Source organism: Microcaecilia unicolor, chromosome 4, assembly GCF_901765095.1.
Source record: "Microcaecilia unicolor chromosome 4, aMicUni1.1, whole genome shotgun sequence".
Taxonomy (NCBI): domain Eukaryota; kingdom Metazoa; phylum Chordata; class Amphibia; order Gymnophiona; family Siphonopidae; genus Microcaecilia; species Microcaecilia unicolor.
In genome coordinates, this window is record NC_044034.1 from 164,491,361 (window position 1) to 164,516,631 (window position 25,271).

General features: G+C 41.7%; 1 protein-coding gene across 2 annotated transcripts in view; it reads left to right on the plus strand.

Annotated features, from left to right (window-relative positions):
• The first annotated feature begins 2,012 nt into the window (after positions 1–2,012).
• Positions 2,013–25,271, plus strand: part of CRY2 (cryptochrome circadian regulator 2) — a 64,622-nt gene continuing 41,363 nt past the window's right edge. Inside the window, exons 1-2 of one of the 2 annotated variants that reach the window (XM_030200833.1) lie at positions 2,013–2,478; positions 15,723–15,831. In XM_030200833.1, the coding sequence (XP_030056693.1) occupies positions 2,321–2,478; positions 15,723–15,831 (267 nt within the window). In that variant the 5' untranslated portion in view covers positions 2,013–2,320. The remainder of the gene's footprint in view (positions 2,479–15,722; positions 15,832–25,271) is intronic. The other variant, XM_030200832.1, reaches the window with a different exon arrangement.

A 25,271-nucleotide genomic window follows, 5' to 3' on the forward strand; every position in this document is an offset into this window, starting at 1 on the left:
AAAACAGAATTTTCAGCACACATCAGCGCTTTTCCTTCAGTGACTAAATAAGAGCCTCACAAATATTATTAGAACAAGGAATTTTTGCAAGGGTCATATTTAGGCATGGAAGAACAGGTGCAGAGCCGGTGGTTGGGAGGCGAGGATATTGCTGGGCAGACTTATACGATCTGTCCCAGAGCCGGTGGTTGGGAGGCAGGGATAGTGCTGGGCAGACCTATACTGTCTGTGCCCTGAAAATGACAGATACAAATCAAGGTAAGGTATACACAAAAAGTAGCACATATGAGTTTATCTTGTTGGGCAGACTGGATGGACCATGCAGATCTTTTTCTGACGTCATCTACTATGTTACTATGTATGTAGATGTGTTCTTTTACTTTCAATTTTACTCGGACCCACACACATGTTTGTTACTTTCTGTCTGCCTTTAAAACTTGCAGGAACTTCCTTCCATAGAAATATGTAGGCAGGATGGCCTATCCAGTCTGTCCATCCATTGTAACTTGTGAAAAAATACAAAATCAGCAGTTCAATCTGAGAAATTGACCAGAAAGCTATTGCCCCTGCTCCCATGTGTATTTTTTGGCTGGGGGTCAGAATCCCCCCTCATGGTCCAGGCCCAGGGCCTGATGCACCGAACTCCGGCACTGGAGAAGCACAACACCAACGGCATGCAAATTATATGCATCGGTCAGTAAAGGGGTCCAAGCGGTTCTGGCACAGCTCTTGTGTGTATGGTCAGTAACAAGTGGACCCTCCAGACCTCCCCCCTCTAATTTAACACTGGGCCCTGGTAGTCTAATGTAATTGCACCCCACTGACCCCATCCTCATAAATTGTTTAGTTGGAGGCAGGTCTACTACCTCCTGCCTCTGGGCCTGCCTGCTACTACTACTACTACTACTACTATTTGGTGGTGCCCTGCCCCTGCCTGGTGTATCCTGGGATGAACTGGGAGGGGCCAAAAATTCCAGAAGGTTTAAAGAGGGGGTTAGGGTGGGATTACACTAGACCACCATGGCCTGGTGTAGATTGAGGGGGGGGGGGGTCCTCTGAACCACCAGGAATTTTGTGTCAAGGTTGGGGGGGCTCAGGCTCTGGAGGGGGGTAGGGGGCTGTGGCAGCAGACTTTCCTGTCAGTGCCTGAACCAATCAGTCCTCACAGGCACTGGCAGGAAATTTAGCAGGGGACCCCCAATGACAGCTCTTGAGCTATGGTTAAGTTTTTTGCCTCTAGGGCAGGGGTTTCCTTTGTGCCAGTTTTCTATGCATTACATAGAATTGCTAATTAGCTTGTTTTAATACAAGTGAACTCATTAGCATTGGACTTTCAGTCACTGCTTCAGTGCACAGTAAAACAGTGGCTGAAAGCCTCTGTGTATTCCATGGAAAAAAATGTTTAATTTACACTGTCTAAAACCAGTCTTAAATTAAATGTTGCATGCCGGTTTGCTTTGAGCATCGTGCCCCCTTTCATTTTAAAGACGGGGAAGAGGTTGGATTAGAGTGCAGACTGTTTGTTTTTGTTTTATTTTGGGTTTGGTTGGGTTTTTTTTGGGGGGGGGGTGGACTTTGCTCTGTTTTGACAGTTCCAGCCTCAACCCTATCTTCCAGTCCATATAAAGAAGGAGAAAAGACTGGATTAGAAGACTTTTTTTATTGCCTTTCCTCTATTTTGTCTGCTCCAACTTCACCCCTATCTTCCAGTCCATATGAAGAAGGGGAAAAGGCTAGATTATAACACAGACTGTTTTTTGTTTCTCACCTTTGCAATGTTTTGTTGACTAGTCTAGCCTGCCTTACCCCTATAAAGAAGGGGCAGATGATGAATTAAAGCGCAGGCTGATTTTTCCTGCCTTGCTCTGTTTTGACTTCTCTAGCTCCTCCCATCAACCTGGTCCCTGCAAACTACCTGAAAGGGGAGGGACTATGGCGGGAAACTGCAGGAAGTTGCCTGTCGCCTGAACAGCACAACACTGTCCAATAGTGCAAGAGCATGGCTAACCACGCCCCTGCTGCGAGGATTACCGAACGTCACTTGTACTGCAAGGTGACAGCAGCGTCGCATTATGAAATGGGTTGTTGAAGGGAGTGCCAGTAAATTCTTGAAGGGGCTTACAGGCTGGAGATACTGAGAGAGCCACTAGGATCAACGGGCGCGAGACTAGACAGGAGCTGTTGAGGGACGGCGGGCGCAAGATACAGGAGAGAAGAGCTGCGGAGGAGGGCGCGAGGACCCGGCCTGAAGGTGGAACCGGAACGAGTGGCTGGAAGCCGGCTTGAGGCGGGGAGGCGTCCCCGTGTCTTCCCCAGGCCCATGGTGGTGAATTCGGTGCACTGGTTCCGGAAGGGACTGAGGCTGCACGATAACCCTGCGCTGCAGGCGGCCCTGCGCGGGGCTCAGACGGTGCGCTGCATCTACATTTTGGATCCCTGGTTCGCCGCATCTTCCTCGGTGGGGATCATCCGCTGGAGGTGAGCTCGCGGGGTCAGCAAGATCTCATAATCTGTTTTTTTATTGGGGCTTTTTTTGCAGCCCTTTGCTGTACTGCAGGGAGAGATTGTCCTGAGGAAGTCCAAGCCAGATGTAGGGGCGGATTGACAGGGTTCTGGCCCTCGGGCAATGAAGGCTGTGGACCCCTAACCACCTATCAAAAGTGATTACATTAGCTGAAAGCTAGGGGGGAGTGGGTCCCTTCTGCTGTGAGCCTTTGGGCACTGCTGTATTGTTTCAGTGGTCAGTCCGCCCCCGACCAGGTATCTTGTTTATGTCAAAAGGTGATGTTTGGAGCCCCTCCCTTTTCTTCCTTACATGCATATCTCAGACTCCAGCTTTTTTGCTCAATGATGAAAACTGAGGGGCCCATGCAGAAAATGTCTGGCGTGGTTTACACTATTCTGCGGTAAAACTGTGTTATGCTCCTAATACAGGAAGGGTTTTAGCACGGGTATTAACTTGTGCAAAATCCTTTACCCATCGTTGTTAAATGCATGTTAATGCAGTCATTGGGTATCCCAATGGTTCCCAAACTTTTTCGGTTCAAGGCACCCTTAGTGTCTGTGCAATTTTTTGCGGCACCCCCCCCCCCCCTCACATAGGTCTCCACCTCCCTCCACCACATAGGTCTCCCATTCTCTGCAGCCCCCTCCTCTCACTCCAGCACACCTGTCCTCCCAGAAAGTCCAGCACACCTCTCCATTCCCTGCAGATCCCCTCCTCCCAGAAAGTCCAGCACACCTCTCCATTCCCTGCAACCCCTCTCCTACTAGATAGTCCAGCACACTATTTCCTGCAGCCCCTCTCCTCTCATGTCCAGCACACTTCTCCCTTCCCTACAGCCCCTCTTCCCAGAAAGTCCAGCACACAATTCCCTGCAGTCCCTCTCCTTCCAGATATTCTAGCACATCTCTCCCTTCCCTGCAGCCTCCCTCCTCCCATAAGTCCAGCACACCTCTACCTTCTCCAAATCCAACATCGCTCGCTACCTTCCTTCCCGCAGGTCCAGGATCGCTGCTGCTTCCTTCTCTTTCCCTCGTGCCGCTACAGTGCTTGCAGCTTACATTTTTGGGCTGTCCTGGATTCACACAGGCACTCTGGGACCTTCCCTCTGCCACATCCAGCCCTCTCTGGTGCAACTTCCTGTTGCAAGGGCCGGATGCGGCAGAGGGAAGTCCCCGCAGAGCCTTTGTGAATTGTGGACGGCCCAAAAATGTAAGCTTCAAGCACTGTAGCGGCGACAGGGGAAGAAGGAGGACGTGGCAGATTCAGGACCTGCGGGAGGGGAAAGTAGGGAATGATGTTAGATTGTGGGCAGTGGGAGGGAGGTCAGGATTTGCCGCTGCACACAGCTTGGGAACTGCTGGGCTATCCTGCAATCATGCAAGGAGGGAAGTTTTTCCTGCGCATTGTGTGCGGGAAACTATACACCAGGTCTGGGGCAGTATAGAAGGGTTGGTTGAGAGGAGTGGATATCTAATGGCACCCCCCCTCCCCACTCCAGTTGACCAACTTGTCCAGAGTCCAGTGACTCCCCTCCTCTCCCCAACATGATGCAACCCCCCCCCCTCATCCCCTAACAGTAAAAAAATAAAATACCTGGTGGCCTAGAGGGCCTCATCACACATCCCCCGCTCTTAAAATCTACAAAAATCCCAGGTAGTCCAGTGTGCTCTCTCCTGGACCTAATCTTCTGTCCTCAATATTAAAAAAAAAAAAAAAAAAAAGCCCTGATGTCTACCAGCACCCTCTCCGACCCCCCCCCCCCCCCAATCCCATATCTCAAAAGAGGCAGGTGTGATGCCCCTTGATCCTGCCTCTGGCAGTGCCCTGCCCTGCATCCTGGGATGCACTGGGTAGGGCCAGCCTTCCATATAATGGAATTTCTCCCTTTTATGGAAAATTGACCCCGCTTGAAGATCCAGTTATATGGGGTAGCTTCTTATTGCGGGGACCTTAAGCTATAGTATCAATTCAATAATCCCAGCTCTTTAGATTTATAAATGGCATTCATGCATTCATTCTAATTTTTTCAATACATTTTTTTAAATCATCAGAATTAGCGAATAGCATTAATGCAAAATACAGCTGCTTCTCATCTCTTCCAATCCTCATTGGTCCTATTTATAAAATTGCAATCTCTTCATTTACTAAATCACAATTATTTATTTACTTATCTTCAGATTCCAGACCCACTGCCAACACGGCCATTGTTTCGTCACCTTCCTCAGGATAGTGGTCCATTATGTTATTATAGTGTTGCCACATCCTCATAATTTCACATTAATGTGCAATTAAGAGTGTGTGGTCCAACACAATTCTGAAAGATGTGCATTGCTTGTCATGTAGGCCAAGCTACCTGTTCAGGCTGGGCAGAAATTAATGCGTTGTCATAGTTGTGGAATTTCTTTTGGCACAGAAAAAAGAACTGAAGAAGGGGTAGGAAAAGAAAGTGGATTCTAAGATTGTATTTACTAAGGTGTTTTGTTAACCTCCATAGACTGACTGAAAGAAAATCCTTAGTAAAATGGGTCCTTAGAAAGTAATGGACTTTGATGCTGCGATGAGTGTCTAGCTCACCCCACACCCATGTCAATAAGGTAAAGAGATTTCTTCTCACCCCATTCTGGTAGATTTCAGGATCTCTTAGATACTAGATTCACAATTTTGAAATTTTATTTTATTTTTTTATTAAATGACATTGTCGCAATGCAAACTAATTTTTCTAAGCAGAATTTAAAATTCATTCATTCATTAAAATATAAACTGTTTCTTTCCTGCTCTCCTGTTCAATATTTGACTGAGTTTTAGGTAGTTTTCTTGCAGATGACCTTCACGTAGAATGTTTTTTTTTTTCATTTTCCTTAAGATGCATTTTCTATCAAAGTTGGTTAGTGAAAAAAAGAATGAGACAAGTTAAAAAAAAATCAAGCTGATTCCTTTTGTCTAAGATGGTAGGTGGGAAATTGAAACCCTAATTAGATTGCTACTATGGTGTAATGAAATGCACTAAACATGTTTTCTATTTATTTATGAAATGATTACTACTGACGCTCATCCCAGCAAGTTTCTCATTTAAAAACAAACAAAAAACATTCATAATTGCATTTGCCAAATAACATCAAACAATACAATCATAAAGCAAAACTAAAACCAGCACATTCCCAACCCCCTAGAACCTTCAGTTAACCAGTTACAACAGCAGGTATATCCAATAAAGCATCTGAATAGAGATGATGAGGTCAGGAACTGATTTTGAGAACTAAAATTTCCGTGACACATTTTGCATTTTTGTTGTTACACTCTTCATATTCTTTAAGTGGACAGCGAACTTGTATTCCATACAGGTTTCTAGGACTAGTAATCTAGAATTGCATGGCAATTTCAGAGTACAGGCTTTGACTCCACAACCTGTGTATATCTTAGGGATATGTGGTAATTAATGCCATAAGATATGATGTTGACATTTCTTATGTGTTTCATATTATTCTCAATAGGAAGAAAAATATTTGAGGTATTATCAGCGTCAGCGATAGCCATACACCAAGTAAGAAGAGCGTACACTAATGAGAATGTCTGAAATGTAGTGTAGCAAACTAAATTTAAAAAAATGGAAACAATTAACATTTTTCTGGTGCACACCTAGGGCTAGGTTTACTAAGCAGCGCTATGGGCGCGTTAGTGTTTTTAATGCACGTAAATGGTGTACGTTCATTAAACGCTAACATGCCCATAGAAATGTAAATATATGAAAGTAATTTCCCAAACATTCACTTTTACACAAATTATATGAATCTAATTCCCATATAACTGAAGAAATAAGTTCTTTATGGGGGATCATCAGAATCTTTAGCAGCAATCCCTTATTGGCACAATGTCCCTCCTCCTTAGGGTGCCGTATACCTCCTCATTGATCAATCCAATGTTCTTCATTTTTGTCTTTTTTAAAAAATTTTTTTGTTTTTATGTCTTATCTTTTAAATTCCATAAGGTTCTCTCTTAACAGTTAAATAAGCACTGAATCATCTCACTTTTACTTATAAGTAATATAGTACTTAACTTCCTTTTAGCAGCAACAATTTTTGCTGTAGTTGCAAAATAGACAATGAAGTGCAAACCTCTACCCTGATGAAGATTCTCGAAACCTGGCCATGTTGGCAGAGGTTTGGCTTGTTTGCAAAAATTGTTGCTGCTAAAAGGAAGTTAAGTACTATATTACTTATAAGTAAAAGTGAGATGATTCAGTGCTTATTTAACTGTTAAGAGAGAACCTTATGGAATTTAAAAGATAAGACAAAAAAACAAAAAAAGTTTAAAAAAAAAGAAACAAAAAATGAAGAACATTGGGTTGATCAATGAGGAGGTATACGGCACCCTAAGGAGGAGGGTCATTGTGCCCATAAGGGATTGCTGCTAAAGATTCTGATGATCCCCATAAAGAACTTATTTCTTCAGTTACATGGGAATTAGATTCATATAATTTGTGTAAAAGTGAATGTTTGGGAAATTAGATTACTTTCACATATGGAATAATCCCCACATTTATAAAGTTAGGTCTTTTAAAATTTTGATTCATAGAAATGTATAGGCATGTTAGCGTTTAATGCGCCTTAAATTTACAGGTGCGTTAAAAATGCTAACGCACCTTAGTAAACATACCCACAAGTGTGTCTTTCAGTTGCTCTGTGGGGGAAGAAGAATTTGTTTAGGTGAGGTGTGATGGTGAGAGATTTTTATGAGTGAGTGGCACATTTTTTTTGCCTGTTCTGTCTTCAACACTTACATCAGGACTTTAACCACCTGTGCTGCTCAAGTTTGCCAGCATCTTCCTTTTCTTCAGCTGGTAGGACCTGGGATCCCCGCCAGTCACACTTTGTTTTTTTTGCTCTACTAGTTGCTGTACTTGTTGTCTGCTTGCCTGCCTGCTTACCAATTTTTGTCTCTCTGGCATCATTTTCACAGATTTACAAAACCAAAAATAAGCACGTCTTTTGTGTGAGGTGTTTTTTTTTTTTTCATGTAACACTAAAAAGGGAACTCATTGATTTAATTGGTAATATTTTTAGGACATATGGAGGGCATTTTTGATACGATATCTAAGTCTGACGTCAAGGTTTTGCGCTAAATGTCCAAAATCTGAATAGGAAATAAAGCCATTTTTGAAACAGAAAAATGTGTCTTTTTCCCCCCTAAAATGGCCCTTTGCTAGATGCTTTTGTGCTCATTATGTTTATCTTTTTGGTGCATTTTAGAAAAAAAAAAGTCTAAGTGAAAAACCTAAAAAATTAAGCCATTGGGGTGTAGGAGGTGCCAGCATTCTTAGTAGGCTGGCCACACAGACATCCCCGGTAATCAGTGGGGCACCCTAGGGGGTACTGTTGTGGACGTCATATAAAAGCTCCCAGGTACACATCTCACACTTGCTCCCACATATTGTTTGTTGAACCCTCCAAAACCCACCGCCCCAACTGTACACTACTACAGTAGCCCTTATGGGTGAAGAGGTCACCTATATGTGGGAACAGTAGGTTTTTGGGGACTGTGGGAAGGCTCATGCTTTCCACTACAAATGTAAGAGGTAGAGTGGGATATGGGCCTGGGTCCCCCTCTCTACAGAGCACTGTACCAACCATACACTACTTCAGGTACCTGCTTGATGCTATACTAGAACTAGCTATAACATCTGAAACTGTCATAGGGGCTGGTAAGTAATATTTTGATTCACATCTTTGGGGGGTGGGAGGGGGTCATTCCCTCCAGTGGTCATCTGGTCATGTGGGGCACCTTTTTGTGCCGCCTTCATTCTAAAAACCGGTCTAGATCAAAACGTTGAAGTTCTAGCTCTAGACATTTTAATTTTGTTCCATTACGGCTGTAAAACGTGCAAGTGTTAGGAATGCCCTAATCTCTCCCCCCAACACCCCTTGTGATTTGGACACACTGCAGACGAATTGCCTAGATAAACGTCTGCAAAATAGGTTTTGAAAATACTGATTTAGATGTTTTGAGAAAAAAAATTCATCCAGGTGCTACTTTATGACACTTTTTGGATGTTTTTCTGTTTCAAAAATGCCCCTTATAGTATTTAATGCTTAATGCTTTTTCACTACATCTGCTACAACGAATCTAAGGAAATTGTGTGCTACTATGCTGTTCCTTATCAGTATCTCTTCCCAGCATTGTATTTATACATGAATATACTGTAAACTTGCCTCGCAAGTGTTTTCTTAAATCTCTTCCCAATTATAAGATACTTGGACAAAAGGGACAGGAGATTTGTAAGAGATTATATGATAACCTAGCTTCCATACCCTTCAAAACAAGAGCATCTTCAACTGATTGATATATATCTTTTCAGGTCTATATAAAAGAGTTATACTAAAATATAATGTACTTCAATCCATTTTTATATTTAGGGCCAGATGTACTGAAAGTTTTTTCCTTGTTTAAGTACATGAGAAAAAAAGTACTTATAGACCTTAACAATTAAAATAGGACAGTATCAATTTTTTTCACATCTTGAATTGTGATTCTGGGGTCCTTTTATAAAAAATGATGAATGTTTATGGCTTTTAAGACAGCAGTAACATAGTAATACAGATGATGACAGATAAAGACCTGTACAGTCCATCCAGTCTGCCCTACAAGATAAACTCACTACATACATATGGTATGTGATACTTCAGTACATTGCCATATTTGAACATGAGTTGCTCTGTCATATTACTTTGTACCTGACTTGCCGGTGTTGAAAAGACATTGATAATGTACTCTTTAGCAGTTAATTAGTGGAGGAGTAACCTAGTGGTTAGTGCAGTGGACTTTGATCCTGGGGAACTGGGTTCGATTCCCACGGCATCTCCTTGTGACTCTGGGCAAGTCACTTAACCCTCCATTGCCCCAGGTACAAATAAGTACCTGTATATACTATGTAAACCGCTTTGAATGTAGTTGCAAAAAAACACAGGCAGTATATCAAGTCCCATTCCCCCCCCCCCCTTAATGTCAGACTTGGTTGTATTAATAGATACCACTTTTAGTCAAGTCTTTGCCATCTGTTATAAAGTTCCGGTTGCAGATGAATTTGAAAAGCCTAATTCACAAGTGTCAAGAGAATGAGGTGATGTACAATAAATGTTTGTGCAAGAAAACAAGAAGGCAGATGATCCGCAAAATCCAACGTGGAAGCAAACAAAAGAGCAGATCACTAGGTGGTATTAATAAGACTTTATTGGAGAAATAATCGCCCGACACAGACTGTGTTTTCGCCCTGCACTAAACTATAGTTGTACTCAACAGTTTTCGAGCCGTGTGCTGTCTGTACGTTTGGTATGCCATTTCTGAGGGTCACCCTATGAGGTTTTAACAGTGGTCTTATGCTGTTTAATAACTGTGCTGTCTATATATTTGCTGGTTAATCTATGAAGTTTTAACAGCATATTCAAGTTGTTCAGTTATTTATTACCATTAATTTCATTGCACATCTTCACCAATAGTATTGGAGTTTCCGTGCTTCCTATATAAATGATATGCTGGTATTGTTGGTGACCCTATGAGACATATGCGTTTGTTACAATTTATTATATTTTCTTTTGTTTCTTTTTCTTTTTATCTTTTTTAGTTTATGGCTTTAATCATCATTTTGAATTTTTCATTTTGGTTTTTATTTTTAGTCATATTTTTTCTGGGTTTTTAAATTTATTTTTATTCAAGCAGTTTGATTTGATTTTTTAGATATTGCTTGGGAAGAAGCTGACCTGCTGTTTATACGCTTTTGCTTTGTTTGATATTACAGCAACAGAAGTGAGTCATTATACATTATATACTTTTTCATACTTTTAGCTTAATTTTTCCTCTCATGTCACTGTCTTCTATATTAGATTAGAAGAATGTCCAACATCTTTTATTATTAAAATTTGTTTAAATTATGATACTTTTATTGCGTTATGCTGTAGTATATGATCGCTTGTATATGTTTATTAGGCTGCCCTTTATATTTATGGATAACGTTACTGTCTTCTATACTAGTTTAGAAGAATGTCCAATATCTTTTATTACATGTTGTAATTTTGATATTTTTATTGCGCTATGCTGTAGTATATGATCGTTTGTATATGGTCATTATGTTGTCTTTTATATTTATGGATATACAGTTTGAATATGTGATCATTTTACTAGGAGGATTATTGTTTTAATATTGAGTAGTCTTCCTTTGGTTATATAATTTGTATTATTTTTTAATTATGATTATGTATTTTTGTAGTGAATATTTAGATGTATTTATTTGAGATTTTGTTATTGCATGGTATCCTATGTACGTCTTTTTTCTTAATTATTTTTTCTTAACTTTCTTTATTTATTTTTCTATATATATCATGAGTGGTGTTATATATGTTGTTGATATATTTATTTTATTACTGTTTGTTATTTTAGAGCCCCTGATGCAGCCCTAGTCACAATAAATGTTTGTGAACATAAGAGTAGCCATACTGGGTCAGACCAGTGGTCCAGCTAGACCAGTATTCTGTTTGTTTTTAAAGTATTTCCATGTAACTTCCTCGAGTGTCCCCTAGTCTTTGTACTTTTGGAATGAGTAAAAAATCGATTTACTTCTACTTGTTCTACATCACTCAGGACTTTGTAGACCTCAATCATATCTCCCCTCATCAGTCTCTTTTCCAAGATGAAGAGCCCTAACCTCCTTAGCCTCTCCTCATATGAGAGGAGTTCCATCCCCTTTATCATTTTAGTCGCTCTTGTTTGAACCTTTTCTAAATCCGCTATATCTTTTTTGAGATACAGCGACCAGAACTGAACACATTACTCGAGGTGCAATTGTACGATGGAGCAATACAAGGGCATTATAGTATTTTTGGTCTTATTCACCATCCCTTTCCTAATAATTCCTAGCATCCTGTTTCCTTTTTTGGCCATTGCCACACACTGAGCAGAAGATTTCAGTGTATTATCTACAACGACACCCAGATCTTTTTCATGAGCGCTGAACTCCAAGGTGGATCCTAGCATTAGGTAACTGTGATTCGGATTATTCTTGCCAATGTGCATCACCTTGCATTTGTCCATATGAAATTTCATCTGCCATTTGGATGCCCAGTCTTCCAATTTCCTAAGGTCTTCCTGCAATATTTCACAGTCCGCACGTGTTTTAACAACCTTGAATAGTTTTGTATCATCTGCAAATTTGATCACCTCACTCATCATTCCGATTTCCATATCATTTATAAATGTTAAATAGTACTGGTCCCAGTACAGACCCCTGTGGCACTCCACTGTTCACCCTCCTCTATTGATAGAAAAGACCATTTAACCCTACCCTCTGTTTTCTGTTCATTAACCAATTCCTGATCCACACTAGAACCTTGCCTCCTATCCCATGACTCTTTAATTTCCTCAGGAGTCTCTCATGAGGAACTTTATCAAAAGCTTTCTGAAAATCTAGATACACATCAACCAGCTCACCTTTATCCACATGTTTATTCACGCCTTCAAAGAAGTGAAGCAAATTGGTGAGGCAAGACTTCCCTTGGCTAAACCCATGCTGACTGTGTCCCATTAAACCATGTTTGTCTATGTGTTCTATAATTTTATACTTTATAATGGTTTCCACTGTTTTTCCCGGCACCGACGTCAGGCTTACCGATCTATAATTTCCCGGATTACTCCTACAACTCTTTTTAAAAATTGGCGTCACATTGGCCACCCTACAATATTCAGGTACCCTCCAATCTTCAGTTAGATATTACTAACAGCAGATCAGCAATTTCATGCTTGAATTCTTTGAGTACCCTTGGATGTATGCCATCCGGTCCAGGTAATTTACTACTCTTTAATTTCTTAATTTGGCTCAGTACATCTTCCAGGTTCACAGAGGTTTCTTTCAATTCCTCCGCATCATCACCCTGAAAACCATTTCCGGTACAGGCAAATCTCTTACATCTTTTTTCATAAAGACAGAAGCAAAGAATTCATTCAGGTTTCTCTGCTATGGCCTTGTCCTCCCTGAGCGCCCCTTTTGCTCCTTCTTGATCTAATGGTCCTGTGGATTCTCTCACAGGCTTTCTGCTTCTGATGTACCTGAAAAAGTTGTTACTGTGAGTTTTAGCCTCTGTGGCAAGTTTTTCTTCAAATTCTCTTTTAGCCTTCTTTATTAATAATGCTTTGCATCTGACTTGCCAGTGCTTATGTTGCTTCTTATTTTCTTCATTTGCAACCTTTTTTCCCATTGTTTTAAGGATAATCTTTTGGTTGCAATGGCCTCTTTTACTACACCTTTTAACCATGCAGGCTGACGTTTTGGAATCATCTGGACTGGGCTTCCAAGATGGTATTTTTGAATAACACCCACGCCTGATTTTGTATCCTAACCTTTGCAGCTGATCCTTTTTAGTTTCTTTTTAACCATTTTACTCATTTTATTATAGTGACCCTTTTGAAAATTAAATTCAGCTACAGTAGATTTCTTTTGTGGGTTCATCCCAGATAGTAGCTCAAACTTGATCATGTTATGATCACTGTTTCCCAGAGGGCCCTGCACTCCACCAAGGACCAGATCCAAAATGGCTCCCCCATTTGTCGGTTCCTGGACCAGCTGCTCCAAGAAGCAGTCGTTTATTACATGTAGAAATTTTTACATCTAGAAATTTTATCTCCCTGGCGCTCCCTGATTTATCCAGTCAATATCAGGATAATTGAAATCACCCATTATTATAGCATTGCCCAATTTGCCAGCTTTCCTAATCTCTGTAAACATTTCTTCATCCATCTGTTCATTCTGCCCCGGCGGACGGTAATAAAGCCCTATAAGAATACTCCTTCCTTCGCACATGGAATTTCTATCCATAATGATTCCACTCTGTCTGTCATATGGAATGTTTATTTTATTTTACTCAATTCCCTCTTTAACATATAGCGCAACCCCCCCCCCCCTTCAATTTGATCCTCTGTATCATTGCGATACAATTTGTATCCTGTTAACACAGTGTCCCATTGATTGTCCTCTTTCCACCAAGTCTCTGAGATGCCTATTATAATCTACCTCATCATTTAGTGCTATATATTATTTTTATTTAGGCGCTATTTGTAGCTGTTAAGATTTTTATACAGTTCATCATTGCTTTTAGATGCACTTGCACATATGTTCTTTAGCTCCGATTGTGTGCTGAGAAGGTGCTGCGGTATGTGTCCACTTGCACTTGATGTTTTTATATTACATATTTGTACATTTACAGTTATCTGTACATAGGCTAAGTTAATGACTTAATTGGGACATGGTATTTTGCAAATTTGGAGGAAGTCGCCAAGTGGTCTGTTGGTTGAGACATGGGAGAAAAACATATTTTATAGTTTAGAGGCTGTTTTAAGACTTGGGGGTATGTTTACTAAGGCACATCAGCGTTTTTTAACATGCCGTTAAAGTTAAGGCGCGTTAAATGCTAACGTGCCAATACAGTCCTATGGGCGCAGTAGCATTTAATGCCCATCAACCATTAATGTGCGTTAAAAACGCTAATGCGCCTATTGTGCATGTTAATGAGAATAGTGCATGTTAAATATTGTTTTAGCTGTAGTAGTTATAAGAGCATAAGAATAGCCATACTGGGTCAGACCAGTGGTCCATCTAGCCCGGTATCCTGCTTCCAACAGTAATCACAAGTACCTGGCAGAAACCCAAATAGTAGCAACATTCATGTTACCAATTTCAGGGCAAGCAGTGGCTTCCCCCATGTCTATTTCAGTAGTCTATGGTCTTTCCTCCAGGAAATTGTCCAAACCTTTTTTTTTTTAACCCAGATATGCTAACCACTGTTACCGCATCCTCTAGCAATGAGTTCTAGAGCTTAACTGTTCTTTTAGTGAAAAAATATTTCCTCATATTTGTTTTAAAAGTATTTCCATGTAATTTCATAGAGTGTCCCCTAGTCTTTGTAGTTTTTAAAAGAGTGAAAAATCGATTCACTCTTACCTGTTCTACACCACTCAGGATTTTGTAGAACTCAATCATATCCCCCCTCAGCTATCTCTTTTCCAAGCTGAAGAGCCCTAACCTCTTTAACCATTACTCGTATGGGAGAAGCTCCACCCCTCCTTATCACTTTGGTCGCTCACCTTTTGAACCTTTTCTAATTCCACTGTATCTTATTTTGAGATATGGCCACCAGTATTGAATGCAGTACTCAAAATGAGGTTGTACCATGGACCGATGCAAAGGCATTATAATATTTTAATTGGGAAAACCAATTAGGATGTTTTCAAGTGGACCCTGGCAGCACAGGTGGATAAACTGAATTGTAGAGGCAGCAGCAGACTTCTGTCTTGACTTCATATCAGATATCTTCTGAATTGTATACTAGTGTTCTATAGTAGAGCGTGTTTCACAGTTTGAATATGTGTACCTTGTATTTCAGTTTTATCGAAATCTCTGAGCACAGAATATTTTTTTAGAACCTCCATTTTTGGCAGGCTTTGCAGTGTTCTCCCCAGAACTTTCTGGTAACCAGGTAGAAGTGGGGGAGTATTGCACAGTATTATAAAATATTCTGTTAAGTTAGCCAGGTTCTACAGCCGTTCAGAAAGTCCTGAGGAGAACACAAATCACAACAAAAATGTGGCATTAACTTAATATGAAGGGAAAATGCAAGATTGTACCTTCCTTTATGCGATCTGCACGTATGTGTACTCAGGGATGGAGTTAGGTGGAGTTGCTGTCTGCATAAATGTGTACAGATATGAATTTGTGTCCTTCTGGAGTTCATTTTATGAACCCATTTTATAAAGGCAAATAGGCATCTATGTTGCCTTTTATAAAATAAGTGCTTTTGAACATTTCACATAGGCATCCCATTATGAAATGTCCTCCAGTAATGTCCACTGCAACATATGCATTTATGGAGGTAGGGTAGGTTGGACCAAAAATATGTGCCACTTTTAGTGGAATAATCTGTTTACATGTATTTCTACAACCTTTGGGATACTGTCATAAGGAAGATGAGATATGTAGATGATAACCCAAAGCATCAAGAGGCAGTGACCATGCTAACAGATTATGTAATGCTTGCTCTTTGGGTTGTCACAGGGTTTATAAATTAAATGACAGGAAGATACAGGTGTGAGTTGCATTAAACTATTTCAGGATTCAGCTGAGAACTATTTTTCTGTACTTGTTCGATCTACCTTGGTTATGCTTCTGCTTTCTTTCTGTCAGATTTCTGCTTCAGTCTCTGGAAGACTTGGATAACAGATTACGAAAACTGAATTCTAGACTGTTTGTGGTCAGAGGGCAACCAGCAGATGTCTTCCCAAGGCTGTTCAAGGTAAGACTTGAGCATAGCAGTTTTGGATCATGTCTGAGGCATTCTGGTGGATGTGTGCACTGATGTTTAATTGCTGATACCAAAAAAAATAAAAGCAATTCTATAAACTTGTGCCTAAAGATAGGGTCAATAGGGCACGTTTTACAGAACACTGACACATGCTAAAGTTTTATTTTTTGTGCGTAACTGGTAGGTGCTCTGTAATGTGTGCAACTACAGGAGAGGGCGTACATGTGGATGGAGCATGGACATGTCAGCAAACAATGCATGTAGTTTATAGAATACTGTACGTTCCACGCATGACATGGTACTCTTCGGCATACTAATTTAAATCAGCTATTGACCTGTCAGAAGTTGGTGTGCCTACATTTTTTGGTTCATTATAGAATGGACGTTAAGTGTACCTCTTTGTGGTGCTTAAATCAAGGTGCCAAGTTATAGAAGGACCCCCACAGTGTTTAAGGAAAACTGTTCTTCAGTTTGGTTTCTGCTGACTTGGAGAATAATCATTAATCAGGCAAGTACTGAAGCAGGATAAAATTCAGTTCTTCTTAGCTACTGACCTGCCTGCCAGATGAAAAAGCACTCCAAGAAAGTGGCAGTAAAATAAATATAAAAAATTTGAAAGTTGCCTAAAATATCAAGTTGTTGTTAGGCCTTGCTATACCACTTTAGGGAGAACCATCAAAGCAGTTTACAGTACAAAGACAAAAAAAGTTGTCCGGAAGGGAGTATGTGGTGGTACTGTGGTGGTGTGGAATAAATTGGAGACAATTAAGTCAAGAGGCATCATTGTGGCTTTACCTGCTGTTTTGTTTCAGCACTTTGAGATACTCGGGTATCACCCCAAAGTGTGCCTCTTGGTTTGTGCTCATCAGCTACTTCCTTCCTATGTATACAGTTCCTTTAAGTTTTTGCATCCCAAAAGATCACTCTAAGCTTCTTTCCATTAAAGGTTAATAGAGAGGTCTGGTTGTATGCTGGGCATTTCTGTAGATCACTTCTCATTTCACCCACTCTTCTAGGGAGTCCACTCAGTCACAGATCTTTGTGTCATCTGCAAAAGACAGTATTTCCCTTCTAACCCTTCAGAGATACTACTCAGAAAGAATCCAGACCCCAGGACCAACGTTTTGAGGCACTTCTCTATTTACCTTTCTTCTGAATGCCATTTATTGCTCCCATCTGTCATCTGTCAGTAAACATACCCAGGCTGGTCATTTTCATTTTTATATAAGCCTCCATATCAAGGTTTTTCCGAAATTCAAGTATATCACATTCAGTGCATGTCCTTTTTCTAGTTCTTGGGTCACACAATTGAAGTAGTTCATTAGAGTCATTTGGTAAGATTTGCCTGTGGCAAAACCATGTTGCCTTGGATCTTGCAGCCTACTGGACTGCATAAAATGTACTTTTTTCCTTCAACAGCATCTCTATTACTTTTCCTACCACCAAGGTGAGGGTTACCAGCCTGTAGTTTCCTAAGTCTGATACCATTTTTGTGAAGTGTGACCACATCTGCTTTTCTCTAGTTACACATGGATTTCTTCATCTATTAATATATCCAAAATCTTCCTAATTACGCCAGGTTTTGAACCACATATTGAAGGTGTTTGTACATTGCCTTTCTTCTCCCTTTCCACAAACAGTACTTTTGAGAATGCATCAGTTCTTACCAAAGGCTTTAGGCCCTCCCCCTCAACTTCTGGAAATCTCTCTGTGCTACAAGGGTGCTGATTCTGATCAGGTTATGTGTATAAGTCCATGATGTGATTGCATCTTGAATATTGAGTACAATTCTCCTATAAAAGAAAAGCTAAAGATGTTAGGGCTCTCTAACTTGGAAGGGAGATGGCTGAGAGGAGGTGTGATATTGATCTATAAAAGCATGAATGGAATCATAGCTGCCGAGAGGGGGGGCAGGGGGGGACAAAATTCCTTGGACCCGGCGCCTCAGTCCTACCCGCCGTCGTCGACCATCTGCCACCGGGCCGGGCCCCCTGCATTGACATCACAGCGCCTCTCACCTCCGTGTGAAAGCGCTGCAGGCAGCAGGGCAGCAGATCGCCTCCCTTCGGGCCTCCTTCCCTCCCTGTGTCCCGCCCTCATCTGACGTAACTTCCGCGAGGGCGGGACACAAGGAGGGAAGGAGGGCTGAAGGGAGGCGCCCTGCTGCCTTTAGCGCTTTCACACGGAGGTGAAAGGCGCTGTGATTTCAATGCAGGGGCCTGGTCCAGTGGCGGTTGGAGGGGAGGCAGCGGGGACGGGGCCTCAGGGTCGGCCTTGCCCTGGGCCCAGCCCAGTCTCTCGGTGGCCCTGAATGGAATAGATCATGCAAATACAAATTGGTTGTTTTTACTTTTTAAGAAAAAGTGTAAAGGCTAGAGTCTCTCCATGAAGCTAATAGGTAGCACTTTAAAAACAATCTGGAGACAGTATTTTTGCCACCAGCATACAATTAAGCTGTAGAATTTGTTACACAGAGTTTGATGAAAGCAATTAACATGTCTAAAATCTTTTTGAGTTCAGATAAGTTTCTGAATAAGAGTCCATAAACCATTTTTTAGCCAGGTGGACTTGGGAATGCCACTGATTATTCCTGGGTGTATGCAACAAGGAGTGGATCTACTGTTAGGGATCCTGCCTGGGCCCTTGTGACTTGGATTAGTTACTGTTGGCAGAAGCTCCTGGATTTTTCATGTGGAATGTGATGAAAAGTTGAGAAGATTTTCTGATATCCTTAGTGTGATGGAGTTTGATGTACGGCTTGGTCTGACCCAGTGTGACACATCTTATTAAATTCTTATGTTCAAATAAAATCCTAGCCCAAAAGAACTAAGTTACAGAATACACAAACTCCTTTACTTTCCTCCAGACAGGTTTGACAGGCACAGTACTGCAACCAATATGTCTTGTTACCTGCCCTTCCCAGATTATTTGGCCAATTTTGGCTTCTCTTAGCTGAGAACTTGAAGGAAGTTTTCTAAAGAAAATATTCTCTTCACTCAGCATGGTGCTTTGTGGTTATGAGGGTTATTGCTACCTTAATTACATCCCCTTTTCCAACCTGAGTGTGCTGCCTTTCCTCCAAAGTCCTGAAGACCCTGTCAAAACAGGAGACTGAAATAGTGCTAAGTCATAATTTGACAGAGGCTTACTTCTATTCCTTCATTTTCCATGAAGGAAGATTTATCAAAAGAAAGGAATACAGAGCACATGTTATACCTCATGTAATTAACCAAAAAGAACCCGACACAATATCATCAACCATATAAGTAAGGGCAGGAAATGCAATATTCTGTGAAAGAAGAGACCTCGGCAACGACTTGTTTCATGCCGGGAACACTGCCCGACAGCTTTCTAGCTTCGTCATCTGTCTCAAAGTGTTTCACAGTAAACTATTAATTTAAAGTGTTGAGTATCTGTCACTGCCGAGGTTTCTTCTTTCACAGAATATCGCATTTCCTGCCCTTACTTATGTGGTTGATGATATTGCTGTGGGTTCTTTTTGGTTAATTAACTGATTAATGTCCCCGTAAAAAGATTTTTTTAAGTTTTGGGACATCTTCAAATTTTGATTCATCATACCTCATGTAATGACTTTACATCAAAGCCAGGCTGCTGCAAGGGTATGAGGCACCCTGGGCAAACCTTCAGCCTTGCACTCCTTCAATTAACTTTCATGCTCTAGTCCGTACCCCCTTCCCTGAGATTTTAATTTCTGGGATAAGCAGCATTTTATCTTTTGGAATACATAGTAACATAGTAATTGATGGCAGAAAAAGACCTGTACAGTCAATCCAGTCTGCCCAACAAGATAAACTCATATGTGCTACTATATATGTATACCTGACCTTGATTTGTATCTGCCATTTTCAGGGCACAGACTGTAGAAGTCTGCCCCGCCACCCAATCTCTGCTAAGCTTCTGAGGATCCATTTCTTCTGAACAGGATTCCTTTATTTCTTCTGAACAGGATTCCTTTATGTTTATTCCACGCTTTTTTGAATTTTGTTACCCTCGGGAGGGCATTCCACGTATCCACCACTCTCTCCGTGAAAAAAATACTTCCTGACATTTTTCTTGAGTCTGCCCCCATTCAACCTCATTTCATGTCCTCTAGTTCTACCGCCTTCCTGTATCCGGAAAAGGTTAGTTTGCGGATTAATACCTTTCAAATATTTGAACGTCTGTATCATATCACCCCTGTTTCTCCTTTCCTCCAGGGTATACATGTTCAGGTCAGCAAGTCTCTCCTCATACGTCTTGTAACGCAAATCCCAAACCATTTTTGTAGCTTTTCTTTGCACCGCTTCAATTCTTTTTACATCCTTTGCAAGATACGGCCTCCAAACTGAACACAATACTCCAGGTGGGGCCTCACCAACGATTTGTACAGGGGCATCAACATATCCTTTCTTCTACTGGTCACACCTCTCTCTATACAGCCTAGCAACCTTCTGGCTATGGCCACCGCCTTGTCATACTGTTTCGTCGCCTTCAGATCCTCAGATACTATCACCCCCAAGATCCCTCTCCCTGCCTGTACATTTCAGACTCTCACCGCCTGACACATACGTCTCCCATGGATTCTACTCCCTAAGTGCATCACTTTGCATTTCTTCGCATTGAATTTTAATTGCCAAACATTAGACCATTCTTCTAGCTTCTGCAGATCCTTTTTCATGTTTTCCACTCCCTCCGGGGTGTCCACTCTGTTACAAATCTTGGTATCATCTGCAAAAAGGCAACCTTTACCTTCTAACCCTTCAGCAATGTCACTCACAAATATATTGAACAGAATCAGCCCCAGCACCGATCCCTGAGGCACTCCACTACTCACCTTTCCCTCATCCGAGTGAATTCCATTAACCACCACCCTCTGGCGTCTATCCGTCAGCCAGTTCCTAATCCAGTTCACTACGTCTGGTTCTATCTTCAGCCTGTCAAGTTTATTCAAGAGCCTTCTGTGGGGAACCGTGTCGAAAGCTTTGCTGAAGTCTAAATAGATTACATATATAACACCTCCTTGATTCAGTTCTTCGGTCGCCCAGTCAAAGAATTCAATGAGATTCATTTGGCATGATTTACCTTTGGTAAAACCATGTTGTCTCGGATCTTGCGACTTAGTGGCTTCCATGAAATTTACTATCCTTTCCTTCAGCATCGCTTCCATTACTTTTCCAATAACCGAAGTGAGACTTACCGGCCTGTAGTTTCCAGCTTCTTCCTTATCACCACTTTTTGTGAAGAGGGACCACATCCGTCTCCAAGGGACCACATCCGTCTCCAAGGATTTATTAAACAAATCTTTAAGAGGATCCACCAGAACTTCTCTGAGCTCCCTCAATATCCTGGGGTGGATCCTGTCTGGTCCCTTGGCTTTGTCCACCTTTAGATTTTCAAGTTGTTCATACACACTCTCTTCTGAGAACGGTGCTATATCCACTCCATTCTCGTATGTACTTTTGCCAGACAATCGTGGTCCTTCTCCAGGATTTTCTTCAGTGAAAACAGAACAAAAGTATTTGTTTAGCAAATTTGCTTTTTCTTCATCATTATCCACAAAGCAATTCACAGCATCTTTCAATCTCACAATTCCATTTTTAGTCTTCCTCCTTTCACTAATATACCTGAAGAAATTTTTGTCGCCCCTCTTTACATTTCTAGCCATTTGTTCTTCCGCTTGCGCTTTCTCCAGACGTATCTCTCTCTTGGCTTCTTTCAGCTTCATCCGGTATTCCTCTCCGTGTTCCTCTTCTTGAGTTTTTCTATATTTCATGAACGCCAACTCTTTAGCCTTTATTTTCTCAGCCACTTGCTTGGAGAACCACGTTGGTTTCCTTTTTCTCCTGCTTTTATTTACTCTCCTTACATTCATTTAAAGGTTTGTGGCCATATTTATAGCTTCTTTCAGCTTGGAGCACTGCCCTTCCACTTCTCGTATGTCCTCCCAGCCCATCAGCTCCTTCCTCAGGTATTCCCCCATTTTACTAAAGTCAGCATGCTTGAAATCCAGGACTTTGAGTTTTGAGTAGCTGCCCTCCATTTCAGCTGTTATATCAAACCAAACTGTTTGATGGTCACTGCTGCCCAGGTGGGTACCCACTCGGACATTTGACACACTATCCCCATTTGTGAGCACCAGATCCAGTGTCACTCCCTCCCTTGTGGGTTCCATCACCATTTGTCTGAGCAGAGCACTTTGAAAAGCATCCACGATCTCTCTACTTCTTTCTGATGGAATCACCAGGTACTTGTGACCTGGATTGGCCACTGTTGAAAACAGGATACTGAGCTTGATGGATCTTTGGTCTGGCCCAGTACAGCTATGTTTATGATACACTAATATTAATGTTATTTTCTTTCCAGTACAACCATGGCATTGCTCATTACTCCAGTGGGGAGTGCCAATGTAGTAAATCCAATCCCATTCTGTTGTATCTTCAGGTATAGAGAGAAACACTATCCCCCAGATAGTCAGCACTATTTAACCGGCCAGAACGGCTACTGACTGGTTAAATGGCACCTAACTGGCTATCCACTGATATTCAGCATGGGATAACCAGCTATCCCCCGCTGAATATCCCTGGTTTGCAGCTAGTAGATAGCTGGTTATATAGTCCGATTATAACTGGCTATCTGCTGATTTTTAAGGCTGGTTTAGCGGCCATATTTGGCTGTGTGAAAACATGGGATATCTTTGGCCGATTTAATGCCGGTCACTAGAAACTCCCCAGTATTGAATATCTGGGCTGAGCGCCGACTGCGGGAGTTAGCTAGTCAAACTCCCGCAGGCTGAATATTGGTCCCTATATCAATAAAAGCTAATGATTCAGCAGGAAAACAAGGATCTTCAAGCATTCTGGAATATGGGCCCTATTTTAGAGGTCTATCACGCAATACAAACAGGAACTATTAGTTAAAAAACAAACAAGTTTTAGCTTCTAGTGAACTGAACTGAAGATTTGGGCTGTTAAGCAAGTAAAAGGCTGGATATGATAAAAAGCTTTCTTTGGATTTGGATTTTAGATTTAAATATTCTCATTTTCCAAATACAAGCTCAAGGCAAGTTACAAGCAAGTAAACAGCTTATTTCCCTGTCCAAATGGACTTGCAGTCAGTTGTACCTGAGACAGTGGAGGGTGAAGTGACTTTCCAGGTTGCAAGTGTGAGTGGAAGAAGCAAGATTTGAATCTAAGCAACTGTATAACTATCAGACAGTCAGAAATCACTGCCTATATGTGAAATCAGAATCAAAAGGTATGTTAATACTTTTTAAATTCAATAATCATAAGAATTATTCAGAGATTACGATGATTGTGAGTTCCACATAGAGTTCATGTTTAAGCAAAATTCTCTCTGATAAATTTTGGTTTGGTCCAAGAAAAGAGATGATTGATTACATGTAAAGGATCTGGATTGGGATGAAAAATCCTGGAGGGAGGTAGAATATTGTTCAGTTGTAGTAGTAATCCTGAAAAATCTCATCTGTCTGTCTTGGCTGTATGTGCATTTACCGGGGTAGAAGGAAGTAGACAGACCATACCATGTGGCTAGAGTAGGTAAGACTTCTCTCTTACTTTGTCTTTACTTTTCAGTTAGCTATTACTCATTGACAAACTCTGGATCACATTCTGTAACTCACAGAATTTTGTTTTGCTATCCTACATAAAGATCAAAGTGATTTGTTCAGAGCTGTTTGATTCCTTTCCATGACCTTGCACACTGTTGCTGTGGAAACAGCTAAATCTGTTCTTGAAGCAGTGTTTGCCAAAAGAACTAGGCCATGCTACATCTCTCTAGGAAGATTCCAAATCAAAGAAAAGGAGCGTGAAAGATGACTAGTTAATTATAATACTACTTTATTCTAAAGCAAAAAATAAAATACAATAATAAATCTTTTTTTCTACCTTTGTTGTCTCTGGTTTCTCCCTTCCATCCAGAATCTGCTCCCTCCCTCCCTCCCTCCCTCTCCAGCATGTGACCACTTTCTCTGCACCTTCCACCCAGCGTCTGCGCTCTCTTTCTCCCTTCCACCCAGCGTTTGCCTGCTTTCTCTGCCCTTTCCATCCACTGTTACCCTCTCTTCTATCCTGTGTCTACCTGCTTTCTCTGCCCTTTCCATCCACTGTTACCCTCTCTTCTATCCTGTGTCTGCTTGCTTTCTCTGTCCCTTCCATCCACTGCCTGCCCTTTCTTTCACTTCCATCCAGCCTGTGCCCCCTCTCTCCTTTTTTTCATGATTCACTCCAGCATCTCCCCCTCTCTCCATTTTATCTGTCCTCTCCCCATCCATCTTCTGCTTTCCAGTATCTCCTGTATATTTTACTTTTCTCCTATGGTCTGGAATCACTTCCTCTCCTCTTTCCACCCTTCTTTCCCCTGAGGTCTGGGGTCGCTGTCTGCCTCTCCACCCCCTCTTCCCCTTCGGTCCAGCATTGCTTTTCCTCCTCTCTCCACCCTCCTTTTCCCTTCCCCTGAGCTTTGGCATTGCTCGCCCTCTTCTCTACACCCCTTCTTCCCCTTCAGACTGACATCCCCAGGTGATCTTCCTCCTCTTTCCACTCCCCCTTATCCTTTCCCTGCGGTCAGGCTGACATCGCTCTTCCAACTCGGCTCTCTCCACCCCTACCCCGCTCTGCAGACCTCCAAGCTTTCCAGGTCCACCGGCAGCATCAGTGATGTAAAAGCTGCCTTTAGCCTGCCCCGGAAGCTTTCTCTGTACAGCTTCCCGCGTAGGCGGGATGTTGTACAGAGAAGGCTTCAGGGGCTGCCCAAAGGCAGCGCTCATATCGCTGATGCACGCTCCTGGAGGTCTGGAAGTTAAAAGGCCTGCAGAGCGGGGGTGGGGGGGGGTGGGAAGGTGGAATGAGGAGGGAGAGCGATACATCAAGGAAGGAGGGGACGCCAGAACGGAACCTTCATTGCAGCAGCACCAGCACCGCATGAATCGGGGGGGGGGGGGAGAAGCAGCACCCCCCTTACGATCTGCACCCGGGGCGGGCCACCCCTACTGCCCCCCGCCCTTGGTATGCCACTGTTTAGTTTTAACTGGAAATTTTAGTGGTTGCAGGAAGGAAAACGCCTCTGTGGAGCTATGAATGGGTAGTATGGTCTCTATGCACTGTGGAAGTTGTGTTTATGGTTTGAAGTCCAATTATCCCTGATGCAGCAAGGCCACTGTTGGATATAGACAGTTTGAACAATAATTCTGGGAACTGATATTTAAGCAACATCCTTGAATTTCTAAGATAAGTGATTTTAATTTTTTTTTTTTTTTTACTGGGTGTATATAAAATGTAGCTTTTGTGTGTTTAAAAGGAAAGGTTTTTTTTTTAGGCTCTGCTATTAGGTGATGTTTAAGAGCTTCCTGAGACTTTTTCCTTCAACCACTAAAACATTTAGTTACAACCAAGAAAAGTGGAGGTTTCAGAATA